The 20,449-nt window shown below is 40.8% G+C and overlaps 1 protein-coding gene across 8 annotated transcripts in view; it reads right to left on the bottom strand.

Annotated features, from left to right (window-relative positions):
* Positions 1-3,867: 3,867 nt before the first annotated feature.
* The window catches only part of MAP4K3 (mitogen-activated protein kinase kinase kinase kinase 3), a 65,986-nt gene continuing 49,404 nt past the window's right edge, over positions 3,868-20,449 (bottom strand). For all 8 annotated transcript variants that reach the window (XM_079968567.1, XM_079968566.1, XM_079968570.1 and 5 more), the window contains 13 exons: positions 19,476-19,517; positions 17,347-17,431; positions 15,122-15,201; positions 14,420-14,480; positions 14,209-14,326; positions 12,864-12,922; positions 11,879-11,982; positions 10,816-10,987; positions 10,182-10,250; positions 10,001-10,093; positions 8,418-8,488; positions 7,521-7,576; positions 3,868-5,910 (listed from right to left, as the gene is read on the bottom strand). In XM_079968567.1, coding sequence (XP_079824693.1) covers positions 5,823-5,910; positions 7,521-7,576; positions 8,418-8,488; positions 10,001-10,093; positions 10,182-10,250; positions 10,816-10,987; positions 11,879-11,982; positions 12,864-12,922; positions 14,209-14,326; positions 14,420-14,480; positions 15,122-15,201; positions 17,347-17,431; positions 19,476-19,517 — 1,098 coding nt within the window. In that variant the 3' untranslated portion in view covers positions 3,868-5,822. The remainder of the gene's footprint in view (positions 5,911-7,520; positions 7,577-8,417; positions 8,489-10,000; positions 10,094-10,181; positions 10,251-10,815; positions 10,988-11,878; positions 11,983-12,863; positions 12,923-14,208; positions 14,327-14,419; positions 14,481-15,121; positions 15,202-17,346; positions 17,432-19,475; positions 19,518-20,449) is intronic.

The following is a 20,449-nucleotide window of genomic DNA, read 5'->3' on the forward strand; positions in this document are numbered from 1 at the left end:
ATCTGTCTGTCTGTCTGTATATAACAAAAATCATAACAAGAACAAACAAAACAGTAACCCACACACCCAGTTTAAAAGGCCATAGATTTAATAAGCCAAAGGCTTGCCCATTGCCTAAAGATATGCAATGAAGGCACAAGGCAAGCCTTCCTTGGAGAGTGTTCCACAAATGAGAACCCCTGAACTCTAGGGTATACCAGTAACAGCAATGAACAATCCATACAGTAACATAAAACGAGCCCAATGAAACAAGCAAAAACTTCAGCAACAAAAACATGCCTTCAATAGATAGCATAATCATCATAATCCATCAAATGCTGAAACTGCATTACATCTCAGCAGAAAGTGGCTTGGGGTGTTGTCATAAACTCCTAATACTAATTAATACATAATTAATACATAATTAATACTTAATTAATTAATACTAATTAATAATGAATTAATATAAAACGTTACTTTCTAAATATCAATAGTATTTTAATACAGTGCTGTACCTTTAGTGCCACACTGCTGTATAGTGTTTGTTGAGGGCCAAGAAAGGGGACAGGCAGATGACACACATTTTTCACTTGTGTCAAAAACTTTTATCCACCAGGGATAAACTTTTTGCCTTTCACCCAATTTGCTTTGTCTCCTTTTTGATCAGTTGAGGAAGGCATCTAGCAAAATGGCACAAATTACATTTAGGCTTGAGCTTGGAGATTTCACTGTGTTTTGCAGATGTATTTCACATCTCCTATCACAATCTCTGTGGCCTTGTCAAGAGCAGCCTCCTGGTGGTGCCCTTGTCTGACTGTATGTTCTTGTCATAAGCGCAGAGAGGGGCAGGAAGCCTGTGGGGAAACACTGTGTGTGTGTCTGTCCGATTATGTCTTGTGCTCTGAAAACGATTTCCTCCACCTCCGTTGATGTCACGGTGCAGCTGTCAAAGTCTGAGGCCTCGTGCTGTCACTATGCTGCAGGAATGTTTAGCAGTACAGTATCTGTTTGGTTAGGTTCTGCTGCACTTATACCTGGTTTTAGCTTATCCACCTACTTGGAGAAGTATTTGGCAACTTTTACAATGAACGCAAATATTACTCTCGCTCTGTGAGGCAGCACACATATTCAGTGAGGCTGTGATACCCTCTTGCCTTCCAAACGCCCTGGGGCGAGGCAGTGGGAAGGGGCACTGTGTCAGAGCCAATCTAACCCTCCTGACACTGTGTCCGGTGCTGTGCCTGCAGGAGGTGCGAAGGTGGGAGAGTACCCTTGCCCTCATAGTGACCCTGAGGGTCTCCCATTTGGTGTCACCCCAATGCATTGCAGGGACCCTCTTACCACTCAACATCCAAAAAACCCGAGTGCAGCACCAACAAGTACAAAATAACCCCTCTGCAGTGCCACAAATTGAACTCAATGGTGTAACGTTGGAAAATGACAATCACTTCTACCTACGCAGTTATCTTTTCACAAGGGTCAACATTGATGCCAAAATCCAGCATTGCCTGACCTCTGCGAGTGCGGCTTTCTCCCAATTGAAGTGCAGAGTGTTTGAGGACTGGAACATTCGCAGGGAAACCAAAATGTGTTTACAAAGCTATTGTACTACCAACCTTACTATATGCTTGTGAAACATGGACCACTTATAAACGCCATCTCCAACTCCTCAAAAGATTCCATCAGCAGTGTCTCTGAAAAATTTTACACATCACTTGGGAAGACAGGCGAACTAATATCAGTGTACTGGAAGAGGCAAAGATCACCAGTGTTGAAGCAATGATTCTTCAACATCAACTTTGCTGGACTGGTCATGTTGTGCGGATGCCTGATGATCGTCTTCCAAAGCAACTACTCTATTCCTAACTTAAAAATGGAAAGTGTAATGCTGGTGGTCAACAAAAGAGCTTTAAAGACTGTCTCAAGGCAAATCTTAAAAAATGACAACTGGGAAACACTGGCCTGCGAGTGCTCCAAAGGTGTCATGGGCTTTGAAGACACTCGAGCTCAGGACGCAAGGGAGAAACTTGCTAAGAGGAAGGCATGCTTGGCAAATTCGCACCGTGATCAATTCCCACCCGGAAACCAATGTCCCCACTGTGGAAGGATGTGTGGATCCAGAAGAATTGGCCTCCACAGTCACTTACGGACTCATTGTTAAAACCGTGTTTATGGAAGACAATCTTACTCAGCTACGAGTGATCGCCAAAGATCTTGTTTGTAGGCTGGGGTGCAAGCCAGTCACATCTTTCCACTCTCCTCATATGGGATCTGCTCAGACTCGGGAAGTGTGTACATACTGGCTAGCAGGGTAACTGGAAACCCTGTGTGTGTGTTTCTCTCAGGGAGAAGCAATTTCAAGGAGAAAGGCATAGGAAACAGGACTGGCTTTCCCTTTCTGCTTTACAGAAATACAGCAGTTTGTGGCGCTGTCATTTCTAGTTTGGGGCCTTTGAAGTCTTGGGAGCAAGTTCTGCTTATTCCAGTGGACCCTGCACAGAATATGCACTTCATAGCTTTGAGTTTAGCATATGTTACCTGCAATACCAGCAATTGCTGTGGCTTCGTTTCATAGTGGCTGTTTATGCTTCGTTTTGATTCTGAAGCAACTTTCATTAGCACCGTGAAATAGGTGTGCTTCTGGATATAAGTCAAAACTACTTGTGCATCTTATGCAAACTCTGCTTTTATGTTCAGTTTGGAAAGAGCAATCAAAGCGTACTGAAAATCTGACTGGAACCATCTCCAAGATCCTGGTTTAAAATTTTGGGGATGAGACGCTAAAAAAATGTGACAAGTACAGGGGGAAATTACACTTGTACATTGCGTAGGTGCCACAGAAATATCCAAGTATTGTTAACGCACCCCCTGTACTAGTTAATGGTGGACATTTGCTCAAATTGATTATTATTGCAAGATTGGTTAACACGAACTGGTATTAATTTCTCAAGGGATCCTTTAATAGTTTTGCTCAAAAACCTCTATACAGTGGTGCCTCGCAAGACGAAAAGAATCCGTTCTGCGAGTCTCTTTGTCTAGCAGTTTTTTCGTCTTGCGAAGCAAGCCCATTGACGGCTTAGCGGATTAGCGCTATTAGCGGTTTAGCGGCTTATCGGCTTAGAAAAAGGGAGGGGGGGGAAAAAAAACCCGCAGGAACTCGCAAGACATTTTCGTCTTGCGAAGCAAGCCCATAGGAAATTCGTTTTGCGAAGCACCTCCAAAACGGAAAACTCTTTCGTCTAGCGAGTTTTCCGTCTTGCGAGGCATTCGTCTTGCGGGGCACCACTGTACCCAAACAGGCTGAAAGAAATGTGTTTGTGTGCGTAGTTTTCACCAATTCCTCCTCCCCTGGAAGCCCTTTGGAAAGCTGCTTCAGAAGGTTGCTGGACCCTCCCCTGTGGGAACCTCCACCGATTTTGGGCCTCTTCTACAAAAAGGAGAACTTCTGTTCACAAAAGGGACATTCCGGATTCAACCCACAGGGGATAATGGAGGTTCTCGGAAATAATAATAATTATTTTTGTGTTTTTATATTTTAAACCACCTGGTTATCTTCAGATGAAGGGTGATACTGAAATCAAATAAACAAATAAAATTAAAAACAACCAGTTTTGTTTGAATCAAAAGAAGGTATTCAAAGAAGGAAGTAAATTCAAGATTTACTAAGAAGCTATTGGTTAATTATAACTTAAATCTTCCCCAAATGTGTTTATTAATGTGTTCTTAACATTTATTTTATATAGAGTGTAATGTAAAAGTCAAAGTAACTAAAGTCATCTTAATTTTTATTCTTTCTACATTTTTATTGGAATCAAAACTGATTTCAGTTAAGAAAACTTTCCCCCGATCAGAAAATTAGTGCAGATGATAATCCACTTGTACAACAAACATGTTAAAAAAAGTTTATTTTACATTATATACATTATGAAATATTCAAAAGCATTAACAACATCAATACAGACCATAAATCACTTCTTAATGTAGTTTTGTTCTTAGTCTATATCACAGTATAAAGAACTTATAAAAAAAAAAGCACCAGTATGTGCATTTTTCTCAAACTTGGCATTTACATACTGCCCTGGGGGAAAAAAATCTAAAATAGGTTTCCTCAAAACTAAAATTCCTGTGATGTGTAATAAAAACCATTTAAATCATTTGCGTGAGGTAGTAACTAAATCATTTGGCCGGGTGTTAAGACATTTAAAAAAAAGTGAAATAAGGCCATTAAAAAAAATAAAAGCAAAAAAGCCCCAAACAGGCTAAATTAAGACAATTATTCCATTCAACAACTCTTTTCTATTCAGAACAGCTATTCTGTATGTGCAACCTCTTATGGCAGCAGATTTCAAGCTTCCTGCCTTGAGAGAGAGAAATCAGCTTGTCTGCTGATGAAGCTCTGCATGTTTGCAAAGGATTCTTGGGCACTGTATGTGTTGCACACTCAGTGAACACACAGCTGCTAGCTAGGCACACTGACTGGGCCTTAGTGCTGCCCATCTTACACACTCTGCAACTGCTTATGGCAAGGGGGAAAATCAGTAGGGGTAAGCATGCTGTCCTTCAGGAATGCTTTCCACTATTACCGATCATCTCAGGGAGAAGCCCCCTGTGAAGTATCCAAGGAATTATGGGGTTCCCTGGAACAGAGCTTGAAAAACCTACAAGATCCCACCATGTAAGGAAATGAGGAACTAGTATGGGATCCTATGGTACAAAGTTATCCTATAAGAACTGCAGAACAGCTCTGCAGCTCCAAATGGGTACATTGGCAATTCAGTGTGGATGTTAACTCGTTCTGTCCTTCCAAGTCAGTTATCAACATCTTAATGAGGAAAATGCACACCTTCATCTTAATGCAAGTGCTAAGGAATATTTTGCAAGTACTGAACAGGATACTTTTGCAGGTGGCTATTTGGATCCATCCCAAAGTATTAGAACCACTTCCATGATGTAGAATGCTGTAATTTTTTGTTGTTGGTTTTTTTGCATGATATGAGCAGCATTGGTTAACAAAGACTCATAATAATGCTAATTTTACCATTGCAGACATTTAGAATTACGGCAAGGTACCACAATTCAGGATTTATTCCCATTCCAAATTATGTACTCCCCCGCCCCCAAGCACAGAAAATAATTAAAGAATTTTCCTTAAATATAAAAATACAGGTGTTCAACTGGCTGGTTTCACAAAGAAAACTACCCCAAGCTCCTAAAATTATAACGCCCAAATCATATTCACAATGTCACAGCTTACGTTTGTGACTAAATACATCACATATTAATACCTTGTGCAACCAAAAACACCAGTGTACTTGCATATAATTAAAAACAAGATCGTAATAGGATTGCAGTCTTGGTTACAATGTCTAAAAAGGTAAGGTTTATTTGTATTAGTAAATTACATAATAAAATACAATAGTGTTATTAAATGTGCTGTGTTTATCGCTAGCATCCAATTCTTGAAGAGTCCTTAAAATAGTACCCCAAATGCAATTTTATGTCCTCAGCAACCTTTTTACATTTATACAGATAAGACATTTGACCACTATCTACATAAACTCAAGAGAGGCTTTCAGCAATACATTTCACTGGGGAAAAAAATTCTGCATATGTACAAAGATTACATAATGGTGAATCAAGCACTTTTGTGGTATTAATGTGCTAAGCGTGTCCGTATCATTCAGGCAAGAGTTCTTGCTCTCACTCACTCTCCCATACATCACAATAAATTACAAAGCAACTGAAGTGGGGGTACTGCAGCTTTTGTGCAATTTCAGCCATCCTAAAGTGTTGAAGCAGTAGTGTTTCTCTGTTCATGATTCAATCTCCATGCATATTGCTTCTCAGTAACTATTTTCATGGCCTGCTAAGATGTATAGATTGCTGTTGGCTGTCGGGTTGTCTGTTGGCCTGCTTTCCAGTACCACAACTCTGAAGGGTGGGGAGGGTGGGTGGAGTAGAAGAAGCAAAAAAAATAAAAAAAAGTAATTCGTTAATCCACTACTTATGAATCAAATTGGGGCTAGGCTCCTGGCAGGAGGGAGGTGAGGAGAGCGCATCGTCAAGAAACCCTCTGATGGAGCCACGAGACTCCAAAAATAACAGATTGGCAAATCAAATTACAGGACTTGGTGGAGACAGCTCAACTGACTAGTAAACTCAGAGGAAACTCAAAGCAAAAATTTGCAGAAAAATGGGATGGTTATAGAAGATATGTTCAAAAATACAATAATAGTTTTGACTCTGTGCTAGCATTCGAGTGATAAAGGAACTAAAAGGAGGTGGACAACAATTAAGGATTTATTATGTTTTCAGAATGTATTAGAAAAATATAGAAAGGTTTATTGTTTTGTGTACATTCAAATGTTAAGATAAAATATATGCAAAGGGACTTGACAGGAAGTCAAAGTTGAAGAAAAGATTTTGGAAGATAAAAGGGGAAAAAATATTTACTTTCATTATTATCATTTTGTGTGCAGGTGTGGGTGTCTGCACATATGTGTGTTGTTGTATGCAATGTTTGGGAGGAACTAAGACGGTAAATAAAAAATAGCAAACTAAATATCGATGTATGTAATTTTTATTTCTTAATTATATTTAGTGGTAGTATGGCTGTATTGTTTTTTGTAACATAAAACCATTCAATAAAAATAATTTTTTTTAAAAAAACCCCTCTGATGGAGGGCTTCTCCTCAGCACCTGCTCCACCACCTCCAATCCACAACCAGGATTGGTTGTGGATTGGAGTTTTGCCATTTACAAGTGTGTAAATAGCAATGGCAGCAAAGCTCTGCGGTCACAGCCGCTCCCTACCCTCTTCCTCTGGGTGGTGGTGGGAACTGGTTACCTCAGGCCCAATTTTCCTAGCCCAGAGGGAAAGGGCAAGAAAGTGAGTAGCTGGGGGCTTTTACTACTTTTCTGGGGCAGTGCCCACTCAACAGTTGTCCTAATAGGCTAACCCCTGGTGCTGGCTCTGAGCTGCATGGTCAATGTATTTATTTATGAACATAGGTAAATGTATAGGACCCCTGGACGGTTAAGTCCAGTCAAAGGCGACTATGGCTTTGCGGTGCTCATCAGGCCGAGGGAGCCGGCGTTTGTCCACAGACAGCTTTCCGAGTCATGTAGCCAGTATGACTAAACTACTTCTGGTGCAATGGAAAACCGTGACGGAAACCAGAGCGCACAGGAATGCTGTTTACCTTCCTGCTGCTGTGATACCTACTTATCTACCTGCACTGGTGTGCTTTCAAACTGCTAGGTTGGCAGGAGCTGGGACAGAGCAATGGGAGCTCACTCCGTCATGGGCTTTTGAACCGCTGACCAAGAGGCTCAGTGGTTTAGACCACAGCACTACCCACGTCCTATGAATACACACACACGCACATACACACTGCTGTATCACAGCAGTTCACAATATGAATACAAAACCAAAGAATAAAAGCACAGAAAGTTAAAAACAAACAAATTTAAAACAAAACCAGGCCCCACTCCCTCCCCATTTGAACAGTTTCCACTCTTGTTTCAATATGTTATCATACCTGTCAGAGCCAAGGAGTCTGAATATTCTTGTATTGTCGGAAATTTCCTGTGTGATCTGTTTGAAAAGCCAAACAAATACTTAGTGGAGTTTTAAGTGTCTGATATGATCAGTGCTTAAGACAAAACTGAGAGGATAGCATGTTAACATCTTTGCTCCCTGCCCTGCCCCCAGCCCCTCCTGCCCCTGCCACCAGGGCTGGGGCTGTGAGAGACACAGAAGCAGCCACCAACCAGGGAAGTCCTGGCCTGTGTGGGACCAACAGCTGATTCAACAGTTAGGAGATTTGGCAGCAGAATGGCATTTTCTGGCACATTTGAGAACAAGGGGAGAAGATTGAGATACACCTTTGCCCTGCTGTAGTTATGATGGTTTCACTGTCTTCTTTTATTGAGTTTTGAATATATTTGCAATCCTTCCTTTTAGCAGCTTTATATAAATTTACTCTAACTAGAAACTAGTGTTTGAAGACACTGACGAATTTAAAAATCAGTCAGCTAAGGAGAGCTCCTCTTTAGTAGAGCTGCTAAAGGAAAAGTGCTATGTAGAAATCTACATGCTCCAAGCGTTTTACACAGCTTGAAGCGATTCTTACAATATGCCCTCTATTATACCTCTCTATTATCACCCCTATTCAGATGGCAGAGGGGATATGAGAGTTTACAGATAAGCTGAGCAAGGTACCAGGAATTTCCAGCTATTCGTCTGATTAATGCGCCATACATTAGCCATTTCTTTCAGGGCAACCCAAGTACTTTCAGACAAACCATTGTATTTTATGAAATTATGTTAAAAAATGAAATATCAATTATGGAAACAAACAGCAATCTTGCCTTTATTTTTCAAGGCAATTTAAAGGAACAGAACTTTTTTTTTTATTCCACCCTGCAATATTTACCTCGTTTGATCGAAAACTCCTGCCTTGCATTCCATGTTTCCAGAAAGCCAGAACACTATCTTGTAGGCAAACTGGAAGAAAAAGACCATTTGAATTAGCTTTTTTAACAGACTGCAGCCAAGTGCACATGCTTATTTACACCTAAACTGCATTGAATCTATGCATAGCTGAACAGGTGCAGTCCAAAAAGAGTTCAACATGCCTAAGCCCAACTAAAATTGAAGGCCTGGTTCAGACAACTCCCCAAGTTCATATGTATCAGGACAATGTTGTTTTTAGCTGAAAGCAAAAAGGTTTCACTCTCCTTTTGCATGTGGGCCTGAATCTCTCCATGGCTCAGGAACTGAGGTCCAGCTCTGAGGGCCTTCTGGCGGTTCCCTCGCTGTGATGTGAGGTTGCAGGGAACCAGGCAGAGGGCCCGCCCTGTGAGATACCCACCCATCAGATGTCAGGGAAATAAACAACTATCTGACTTTTAGAAGATATCTGAAGGCAGCCCTCTTTAGGGAAGTTTCTAATGTTTGATGTTTTATTCTGGTTTTAATCTGTTGGGAGCAGGCAAACCCAACCAGATGGGTGGGGTATAAATTATTATTATTATTAATAATAATAATAATTAGTTGTGGTCACCCAAGCCAACAACAAGGAACCTCGGCCCATGGAGTTAATTAGGATTGGCACAGGTTCCATCTATTAGTCACAGTCAACATCTCTAGGACATCACCACAGGGAACTCAGTAGGACTGCTGAGGCCCACCTACCTGTCAAAGCAGTACACTATGAATGATGGAACCAAGGATCTGGCCCACCAGCTGCATCCAGCTTCCACCTCTCATCTAAATCATGGCTTAGAAAGGTTAGATCATGATCTGAACTGGGCCACTGTGTTTAAGAACGTGCCTGCATGCTTACATTTCACTGATCTCAATAGGACTTGGGTGTCCTCTCACAAGGTGACAAAATAGATTCCTCTTAAAATGAAATGGGGTTGGGGGGAGAGACCCACAACAACCAGGGGACTGGGGAAATCTAAGGGACCATAACCCAGTAAAAACCTCACATTTAACACCCAATAGCTATTTAATGTTAACACAGAAATTAAGGCATTCAGCTAATGTTTTTTTTTTTTTTAAAAAAAAATATTCCTAACTCCAAAAGTTAGTAAGGGAAATTGCCTAAGGATGGTTTCAGAATCCATAGCAATTAACAATGGAAATCCATGCAAACTCCAGATATCATTTACTGTACATGATACTACTGTAAAACATTTACTTGTTTCTAGAGATATTTAAATGTTAGAATTCTGAAAAACATTGGGATGTTATCCAATAGCTTCTTTTGCAAACAGTGCTACAGTCACATATTCGCCTTTGCTCTTGATCTTCCATTGTTTTAAAATAATAGTTTAAACAACTTTTTAAAATGATAATTTATTATTTGTCCCAACTGTTCATAAATACATAAAATGAATAGTCTGTGGTACTGTGCCTCCTCCAAACCTAATGATGATGATGAGGTTTTCAGCACGTTGTGAAATACTCAAGGAACTAGCTGATAAAATTTTAAGACTAAATTTTACATACCTATTGTTTCGATCTGGAAATCGAACGTGAGTTCCGAGGACAGTTTCCGACTAGATTTTAATCTGCCTTGCAAATTTACAATTTTTATACAGCCTGAAAAACAGACACCATAATTCAGCAGCTTTCCTTACATCATGAATGTTACTAGAATATGTATGTCTAGGTCAAAGACGTAACTTACAATCCAAACAGACTAAAATGGTATCTCTCTCCAATTGTGTTACATGCGCAACGTTTGTCTGTGTAGTATCTGCCAAAATACCAAAACAAGATTAGCTGACATTCATGTGTAAATATTAATTCAAGGCAAACACTTTCCAGTTCAATTGTTCTGTTTGTATAAGAAAGCCACAGTACAGGGCATTTTTCTTTTCTTTTCTTTTTGGAATCCATGATCCTGGTTGGTTTGGTACTATGTGAATGAGCCTTTAAGGCTCCCCATAAGTCTTCCCTAGACAACAAAAGGTGGTTCTGGGGCAGGGACTTATTTGGGGGAATGAATGAAATTTCTTTCTTTATTTATACCCTGCCTGATGAAACTCAAGATGGCTTACAGATAAAAGAAGAAAAAAACAATAATTAAAAAGCAACCATTGATGGAATTAGAACTATATATAATCTGTTTAAAACAAAATAGTTAAATAATTTCTCCCCCAGTGACTCAGTCAGAATCACCTCCCTATAGCAGCGATGGCTAACCTTTTGCATCATGGCCTCACAGAAAATCTCTGTAGCAATTGGTAATGGTTCTGCTAACGGCAATGGTTCTGTTACACAGCTAACTATTTGAAAAGATGATCGAAAGATACACAAACCTGTTTCTGTAAACCATGAAGAGGTAGAATTTGGGTTGACTGTTTCAAACTTCACCACCTGGTTGAAGTCTTTCCCTTTACTCACACCGACACAAACCAGAGGGAATTCCTGCTCAGGTACCACCAGCATCTCAAACAATCTCAGTGGACAAGGTACAGGAAAGTCTATGTGCTACATTAAGAAGTAAACTGGTTAGCTACAAAATAGATATGGAGGTATTTGTATAATACCATTAAAGTACTGGGTGGTCTTCAACTACGCACAAGTGTAACAAACAAACCCTTCTCCCCACCCCCCAATATGCTCCCGAGGACTGGGGAAACCCCCATAACAGATTGGGTGGGGGGGATATGAAGGGATGTTCTGTTGCACAGGGAAAAATTACTGTGCTGATGGAATGTCACACTTAGCACTACTATTATTTCAACATCATAACAGGATAAAATAATGTGCTCATCAATTGTATGGTGACTTCAAGCCTCTTTTAAGAAAGGTAAAACAAGGTTTATGCGGATTTTGCCATTCTTACTAAAAGTGTTTCTTGTAGTTATCTAAAGCACTGTGCCAATATCCTTTGACTAAGAGCAAAGCCTTTTTTGATCTTAGTCAAAGGATACTGAGAAGCCTTTAAACATTACAATAGCTACAAGCCACTTGATCGTATACCAGGAAATGCATTAAGTTCCTCCACCTCTTTAAATCAGTGTGCCAGATCTTCAAATTATCTCAACGGTGGTTAGTTGCAGGCTCTTTTCTGCTGCAGCCCCGGGGTCTGGCATGAGTTACCCAAAAAGATGCTCCAAAGAATCTCCTGGTTGCTTTTTGGAAAGACAGCTGCTTTAATTCTATCTCATCCTTGTGTTTTGTTTTTAAGGTGGCGTTTATGGTCTTAATTGGCTCCCCTGGTTTTTGTGAGAGTTGGAACAGAAGTGGACAAATCATCATCAACAATTACAAGTAATCCTTTTCACTCTTCAGGCTGGAAGCTAATAGAATACAACAAAATATTTTCTGCTGTGAGAGTAATATTTACAGCAGGATAACTTTTCAAATGCAACCTACCTTGATCAACATGAATTTCTGCATTGGCTCAACCCACTCTAATAGAATGATACTAGACTGCAGGGCCCCACAAAGATATTTGTGTCCTGAGTAAGGATTCCTCACTAAGAAAGAAAAATGATTTTTTAAAAACCTTTCACAGTAAAGCAAAGTGTAGATGAGTCCTATGTGAGATGTGATCTGCAAAAGATCAATGCTGCTCTGATGGATTTCTTTCCTGGTACACCAGCTGGGGAGAATCTCAAGCCTGGCAGTGAGATACAGATAGCCATGGAACTATCATAAATATTTCCCCATTTCTGGCACATATAATCCTACTACTGAAAAAGCTCCTGGCTAAGATGAGGCATCTGGTTGGGCTTGACTGCCTGAGACTCATTTTCTCTCTTCATGTGAGGAAATGCAAGCTTCCGACTATGAGAATCACTGGCTCAAGTCCAGAGTAAGCTCTTGAAAGTTGAAAGTGCTCACATGGGATCCTGCTAGCAAATACAGAAGACACACTGCCATTTACTTAAAGACTGTATTTTTCCAGGTTTTTCACTAAATGCAAGAATTATACAATTGTCTCAACCTGTCACATGAACAACCTCTGTTGAACTGTAGTAAAGAACCTAATTTCCCCACATTTTGCTGTTCTTTCCACCCTTCCCTTTGTGACCTGCGGTTGCCACCTGCACACATTAACACTTGAGGAATACAGAGGAAACTGCAGAGAGGATGCCCACCCCCCTTGACTGCTGCCTTCCCCTTTCTTTTCTACCTTCCTATGTTTCTCTCCCTAAGCCAATTCCCCACTGTTGTGTGACATTTCACAGAATGATGAAACACCCAGATACAACAGAGGCGTTTCGAGAGGTCCAAAAGGTATCCAATGTTAAATTCCAAGCAAACCATTTTATTGCCAAAGTAATCCATGTACAAGTTTTACACTACATGTCTAATTTGTACGTATACGTTGATGTTAGATAGTATCTCTACTTACCCACACAACACTTCTGACACATCTTTGTGTCTGGAATTTTGGTTGACACTGCAAACTTCCTGGAATATATATATTTAAAAATACAAGTTAACCTCCTAATTGTCCTCCTCATCATGATGATCCAGCTGAAGTTCCATGAACAGGCCCAGAAGTTCCATGAATACACCTTGTCACAACTCAGTGCCTGCATGACACCTTCGCAAATCTATGCTTCAGGTAAGCACCAACAGTGGCGGAGGAAGGGGGGTGCGGTCCGCCCTGGGTGTCATCGCTGGGGTGTGTGTGTGTGTGTGATAAAATGAGTTGTTTTTTTTTTAAAAAAAAAAACAACGGCTCACAAAACTTTTTAGGAGTGATGTGGTGGCTTGGAGGTCCCGGGCCACAGGGAGGTTAGGCTGGCCTCAACCAGAGCCAGGGCTTTTTCGGCTGTGGCCCCGATCTGGTGGAACGCTGTCACAAGAGACTAGGGCCCTGCGGCACTTGACATCTTTCCACAGGGCCTGCAAGACAGAGCTGTTCCACCAGGCCTTTGGCCAAGGCACAGTCTGACCCCCTCCTTTGGTAATCCTCACAGAACTCTAGCCCAATGGTTGCCATTAATTTGATTTTAAAATGAATTTGTTGTTAGCCGCTCTGAGCCCAGCTTTGGCTGGGGAGGGCGGGATATAAATAGAATTTTATTTATTATTATTTATTTAGGCGCCTGCAGGTTCCGCGCTGCCTGAAATGGCAGCGTAGGACATACGTCTGCCTACTGCCTCTCCCTCAGCCGCCCTACAGCTGAGGGGGAGGCAGCAGAGAGGCTCCAAACCTCGGAGAGGCTTGCCCTGACCCCACAAGCGGATTGCCCCGCCCCTGGCTGCAGGACACGTCCCCACCCCAGGCACCCCAACGGCTAGCTACGCCGCTGAGCACCAATCATACTTTCTCTTCTGCTCAGCAGCAGCAATATATGTAAGGGGGCAGAGCAGTGGTAGCTCCCTCCTAGTGCTGCAGGAGCTATGCTCATTGGGGCAGGGTAGAGCAAGGCAGTAGCAAGGTCTCAGGGACCTCCAGGTTGTTGCTTGTGGCCCTGCAGAGGCATGTGCAATTGCAGGACACTACAGCCAACCCAAAGTTCCCCTGACCTTGCTGCTACCTCACCCAATGCTATCGCTGTGAGGGCAGTGCTATTGCTGTTTCTGCTCCAAATCCATCAGTGTGGGGCAGACCACTGCTGCTGACTGTGGGTTTAATCTGCCCTCCAAGATGCTGCAGCACCCCCCACCCCCACCCCCACAACCTGAATATTACACATTTGGAACCCCACTCAAAAAAGAAACAAAAGTAGCACAAACTTATTTACCTGGGGAGTATTCTGTCAGGAAGTTTGTGCGCTGGGATAGCCACAGGTAACTTTTGCATTTGCCTTGCGTAATCAAATAAACCAGGCAAATTATGGGAATAAAGCTGAGAAGCTTTACCTGCAAATAAAACAACCAATGTAGTACAAAAAGTCGAACCGAAGAACAAAGCCCAGGCATTTACGTCCCAAATTATTCAAAAAGAGGTCTTACCAGATATCGATAGCAAACAATTGTTCATAACGTACAGCCACGTGCACCGTCGGGGAAACAGCTGGTGTAGGGAACATAATGTAAAGTAATAATAAAAGAATAAAGTAATTTTGAAAGAGACACCATGATGGGTAAGAAACTGCTATAAAAATTGCGCTATACATGGTGAGAGCAGTATATTTTCTTGAGCTTCTGTGAGGCAGAGTGGACATTATTTCCAGGGCTGCTGCTGAAGTGGCAAAACCAAAGGGACTTGCTGCTTTTTTTTTTTTATTGCTTCAGGAAGGAACGAGAGAGAGCACAACTCCTTGTTTCCAAGAATAAAGATGGTATTATCTGTACTCTCTCTTATAGGAGAGGCTGAGCATTGGTATACAGCCTGGATGAGAGTTGAGGAGTTCTCTGGTGAGAGCTGTCATTCTTAGGGAAAGCAAACTCTCAGAGGCCTTATTCAAGCTGAGCTCTGTAAATACCTTAATCTTGTGGCTCAACATTTACACATACTTGCATTTAGATTATCTTCAGATGAAGGGCATTATAAAAATGGAATAAATAAACAAGCAAGTAGAAATTGCTTGTGCTAATGGAACAATCTCCCTGGTGCTGCACTGAATTCCACTCATTATGTTGGGGTACGCTGGGAAATACTAAATTTTAAAATATCACACCACTACATAGGAAAAGCAAAATCTGAAAACAAACCTGTTCCATTGATGTTTCATGGAGCTCATTAAGGTTTAAGGTGTAAATCCCTTCCTCAGCACCAAATATCAAGTACTGGTCTACAAAGATACAAACGTATTTACTATAAATGCCCCACTTTATCAGGCAAAAGCCCCTTAAAGCAACTAACAGATTTTAAAAGCAAAAAAGTGAATAACAATACATAATACAGAGCAGTAGTATCAGTCATGTTAATAAATAATAATTATTATTTATTGAATTTGTATACCGCTCTATACCTGGAAGTCTTAGGGTGGTTCACATTAAAAACAAAACGAAACGAAACGAAACGAAACGAAACGAAACGAAACGAAACGAAACGAAACGAAACGAAACAAAACAAAACAAAACAAAACAAAACACTTGGCCTAGTAGACAGCACATGAGAGAAGAGTGTGACATTTTCCATTTCCACTTCAAAGCAAGCCACAGTTCTTTGTTATGCATTCCTTTGGGGAACTGTGTCTTGTTCTTGATCTGAAACTACAAGTTAATTCTGGTTTGTTTTAACTAATGGGTGAAAATGAATTACAATTCCCCAAGTTCATATGTAACACTGAACTTTGGTTTGTTCTAAAGGAAGAAACATTTACTATTGTCCCCTTTGAAATAGTGTGAAACTTCAACAATGAATGAACTTCTTATCAATAGTGTAACGTTTATCCTGTTCTGGAACTGGTGCTATTTAACTTTCACTGGGTCTACTTATAAAGAAGAATGAGAGGGTTATGTGGTAGAACTGACTGCACTACTTTCAGACCAGCAGATGGGAGTATCACATTTCTGAATGCTTTCCTACGTAAAATATGAAGCTAGCTGCAAGCTGAAAACTGGACAGGAGACAGAGCTACGATCTTGTTTCCCACCTTGCTATGAGGTTTTACATGATGAGAACAAGTTGTTATTTCTCATTTGTGGTATAGTTCGCTCTCATACTTTTAAGATACTGCCATTTTGTTCTATTGGGTGTGTAGACCAGGTCAAGAGTGGGAAAATTTCAGTTTCATAAATCTGCATGGGTTTCTGGTTGTGTTAGAATCCCATGGTGTAACTGTGGCTTAGCAGGTTATGCTGGTTCTAACACAAAGAACCAGTCTCCAACTGGTCAGCAGAGCTATACAGAATTCTGACCAAAGGCAACCATTTGAGACCCATGTCTTACAGATACGAACAGGGAGCATATCTTACAAATGAGGAACTCGGAGGCTAAGGCAAAAGTGATTAGTACAAGACTAGTCATGGCAGCGAATGTCTTTACTTGCTGTGAAACCATTAAGAGTCAGAAACCCCTGCATATTCTCCCCCCCCCCCCCATAGATCCTGGTTTCCTGCCCCTGGGACCAAGTATTATTCATTAAATTATCTGGAGTCAGGACTGAATAGTGATGCAGCAGGTTCATGGAAAATTAAACAGATATTAAAATACATCTTCAAACTCAAGGTACAGTGGTGCCTCGCAAGATGAAATTAATTCGTTCCGCGAGTCTCTTCGTCTAGCGGTTTTTTCGTCTTGCGAAGCACCCCTATTAGTGGCTTAGTGGATTAGCGCTATTAGCGGCTTAGCGGCTATTAATGACTTAGCGGCTAAGCGGCTATTAGCGGCTTAGCGACTTAGAAAAAAGGGGGGGGAGCGAAAAAACTCGCAAGACTCGCAAGACGTTTTCGTCTTGCAAAGCAAGCCCATAGGGAAATTTGTCTTGCGAAGCGCCTCGAAAAATGGAAAACCCTTTCGTCTAGCGGGTTTTTCGTCTTGCAAGGCATTCGTCTTGCGGGGCACCACTGTAGTAGAACCCCGAACAGTACAAAGAAGCTCAAAAGGATCTATCGTAAATGGAAAGTGAAATATGAAGCCTAAGTGCAAAGTGTACAAGAGAATCTGGGTAAGTCTGGCAATTATACATGAATTGTAGTTGTCCTAGGATGCCATACTGGCTTAATAAATCTGCCCAAATGGAGCGGTGTTGACTTGCCCAGTACAACTAGAAAAGCAATTTGGGCTTCTGACAGGGTAAAAGCTTTGAAATGTATCTTGCAAATGGATTCCAAAGACATAACCTGGAAAGAATCTATCGTGTTATGAGGGCAGAGAATACTGCATGGGAGAGAGAAAGTTTGTGAATTCCCAGGGAAGGACAGAACTCTCAAATCCTTACAAAATTGTTCTTAAGTGTTTCTTTCTCATCCTGGCTGAAACTGAATATTACCTCTTGTATCAGGATTTATCCATGAAGTTGCACAATGAATTTTCAAGGGGCATCCGTTGAAAACCTTTGAAAAGCAAGCACCCATCTGTGAAAAATAAAAGGACACAATTTTTACAACAGAGAATTCATCTCACGTGTGTCTTCACTGAATACTGCTTAACTTCAATCACAAAATTAGCACAATCAGTGCACTCATATTACTGAAGAAATGCCACCAAAATCTATGGTATTTCAATTCTGTGAGGTGAAGTTTTTCTGCTGTTGCTTCTTTGTGCCATTTTCTTCCTCTTCCTTCACTGATTGTCCTTTACATTATTTGCCCACAGTGCCAATTGCAGCAACCAACATTATTTGGTTAATGGGCACATTTCATCATAATGTGAGATTTAGCATTAAAACATTGGCACAGAATTATGTTTCTTGCCACAGCAAATCAGATAAAATGGGGAAACAAGAAAAAGCAAGGGTAAAGATGGATAAGGCAGATGGTGGCAAGAACAACACTGAAACAATGCAAATATATTTGCAATGATATTGAAAATGGGAGGCACTTTTTGATACATGAGCACAAGACAATGTTTTGGCTCAGTTGTAACCTTAAGCGCACTATTCTAAATGCTGAAGTGGAAAATGCCATACCACCTGAGAAGAAGCTCCCTTTTTCTTCAGCAAAGTTGTCAAGAGAAAGGACTGAAGTACATAACTAATTAAATACAGGGAAACTCCACTCAGTTGCCAACTAACCTGCTCCTGAAATACTCAGGAATACTACTTGTGTTAAAAAAATGAATGGGGTACTCAGTCTCAGTGTCCCCTCTGATTTCTAATCTGTCACACTGTTTAATTGACTTATTCTGTGGACAATTCCAAGGAGCAAATTAAAATCAAATATCCTGTTTTTAAAGAAAGCATCTTAGATATGTATTTTATTTGTACGTAACATGAGTTCTGGAAAAACCATTAAGCACAAGTTTTCAGTTCCCACTGCTCCTCTGGAATAGAAAAAGAAACAGCCAAAAGGAAAAAACAAAACCACTTAACGTATTATTTTTAATGGGGACCTGGCCTCGAAGAATCCAGGAGGATCCTCAGTTCTCCTGATCCAGCCATTCACTTTACTTTCCAGTGAAGAGCATGTTGTGCATAGCTATGGAAGGACAAAAAGCTTGAAGAGCTCTCGATTTTTCTTCTAGTACAATACTGAGGAAAAGCTAGCCTTTGACCTGAATTTTATTTTATTTTAAGAGCAAGAACTAGAATTTGCTTGTGTTAATACCTCCACAAACTTAGAAGGCATAAAGAAGGAAACTGAAAGTTGTAAGAACGATCACATTTTGTCAGGGACAAAATCCACTCCTGCAGTCTCAAAACATTCAGCCTAGTATTATAAGCTATGCAGAAGAAAGTAGGGCAAGTTGTCCCTAAAGGAATGAAAACCGAAACTGCATTTGACAGCGTGTTGAGTTCTCTAGCCTACTCTCCGACATTTCTAGTAATCAAAATATGCTAAATTAGGTGGACTCTTCAAACTGGAGGCCCAATTTTCTTCTAAGAAGGAATTTTAGCATAAAAGGATATACTATAGCTCAAACAGACTTAGTAAGAGGTATTTAATTTTGAAGTCATCTAATGGGATTCCATCGTTCTTCCCTTGAAGTCCAATTCTGTGATAAAAGTGCAACACTGCATTTCAAGATTCAGTAACTGTATTTAGTTAAGAATATATAGCTGAAATATAAATTCAACTCATTTTTGTAAAAATATTGCCTCATACAATCTACCCCATCTACAGACAACTAAATTGTCTAAATTGATACCTGATCTACAAGACAATGAATAAATACAATAAGTTATAAATTCTATTTGAACAGAATAGCATGAATTGGAATTGGCAGAAGGCCTAGTAATATTATTATTATTATTATTATTATTATTATTATTGAGAGCTGCATCATACACATATGGGGAAGCTGTCACTCCAAAACTAGTTCAGCTACATTCTAGCAGTTCAATATATATAACACTGAGTATGAGGGTTAAATCTTTAACATAAATGGTAGTCAACAATGCCCTGAGACAGAATTTAAGATACTTTGAATAAATCATCCTATGCGAAACTTAATACTTACATGCACTTTTGGTGTAGGAGGAAGACCGTTACTAATTGGTTTCTGGAAAACAAAAATGCCCATTTGAATTGCGACTTTTGATGAGCTATATTTGGGACACAAACACTGAATCAGCAGGCTGGATCTGTGGTGGGACTGCAGATTGTCTCCACAGCATTAACCATGGGGAAGACCACCCCTGCTTCCTACTGTAACCTGGAGAGCAAGCTTGGAGCTTATGCAGTCCAGTGCCAAAAGCAATGCACCGCTGCTCCTCTCCGCTCCAAGTCTGGATATGGAAAGGTGGTTGGAGATTATTGGTGTACTTCTACAGAACTTTCGAAGCTCAGTGCAACCTCAGGAATGATCTCCCTGTTCCAGATCCAAATCTGGAGACGTGCTTCACAGTAACAGTATACACTCCCACTTCCTCGCTTTCAATTTTTTCCGCAGCTCTCCAGCTTCCAGTGTTCCCCTCCTTTCCCCCCCAGGCACTGAAGCATTTCCATGCAGCTGCCTTGGGCTCACTGCCACCTCAACTCTCTCACTCCCTATCTCCCCCAACCTTCATTTTCTGGGACTGGCTTCATTCTTTTGCCCTGCAAACTTCATGTTTTTGGAAAAGATCTAGCTTTGTCTGTTATTCCTTTCTGAATATCTTAAGATATGTTGTTGTTTTTTGCACAGGCAGTGAGGTGCTAATACCGGGCTCCTGTGTATGTGGTAAAACACGCTAGTTTCTGGGCCACCTCCTTCAGACTAACAGCAGCCAGGGTCACAGAAGGAACAGGTAATTCCCTTCTGTCATTTGAGTTCATGAAGGGCTTAGTCCATGAAGATGAAAAAGTGTTTCAGACACATATAGATTCATGGCTTGGGCCTATGTGGCAATACACTGCTTAATTTTACACACAGACACCTCCATCCAAAAGCTTCTAACATACCCAGGTACTCCAATGCACATACTACAAAATATTGCGAATGAAGATGCCAAA

The sequence above is a fragment of the Podarcis cretensis genome (assembly GCF_951804945.1).
Source record: "Podarcis cretensis genome assembly, chromosome: 3".
NCBI lineage: Eukaryota > Metazoa > Chordata > Lepidosauria > Squamata > Lacertidae > Podarcis > Podarcis cretensis.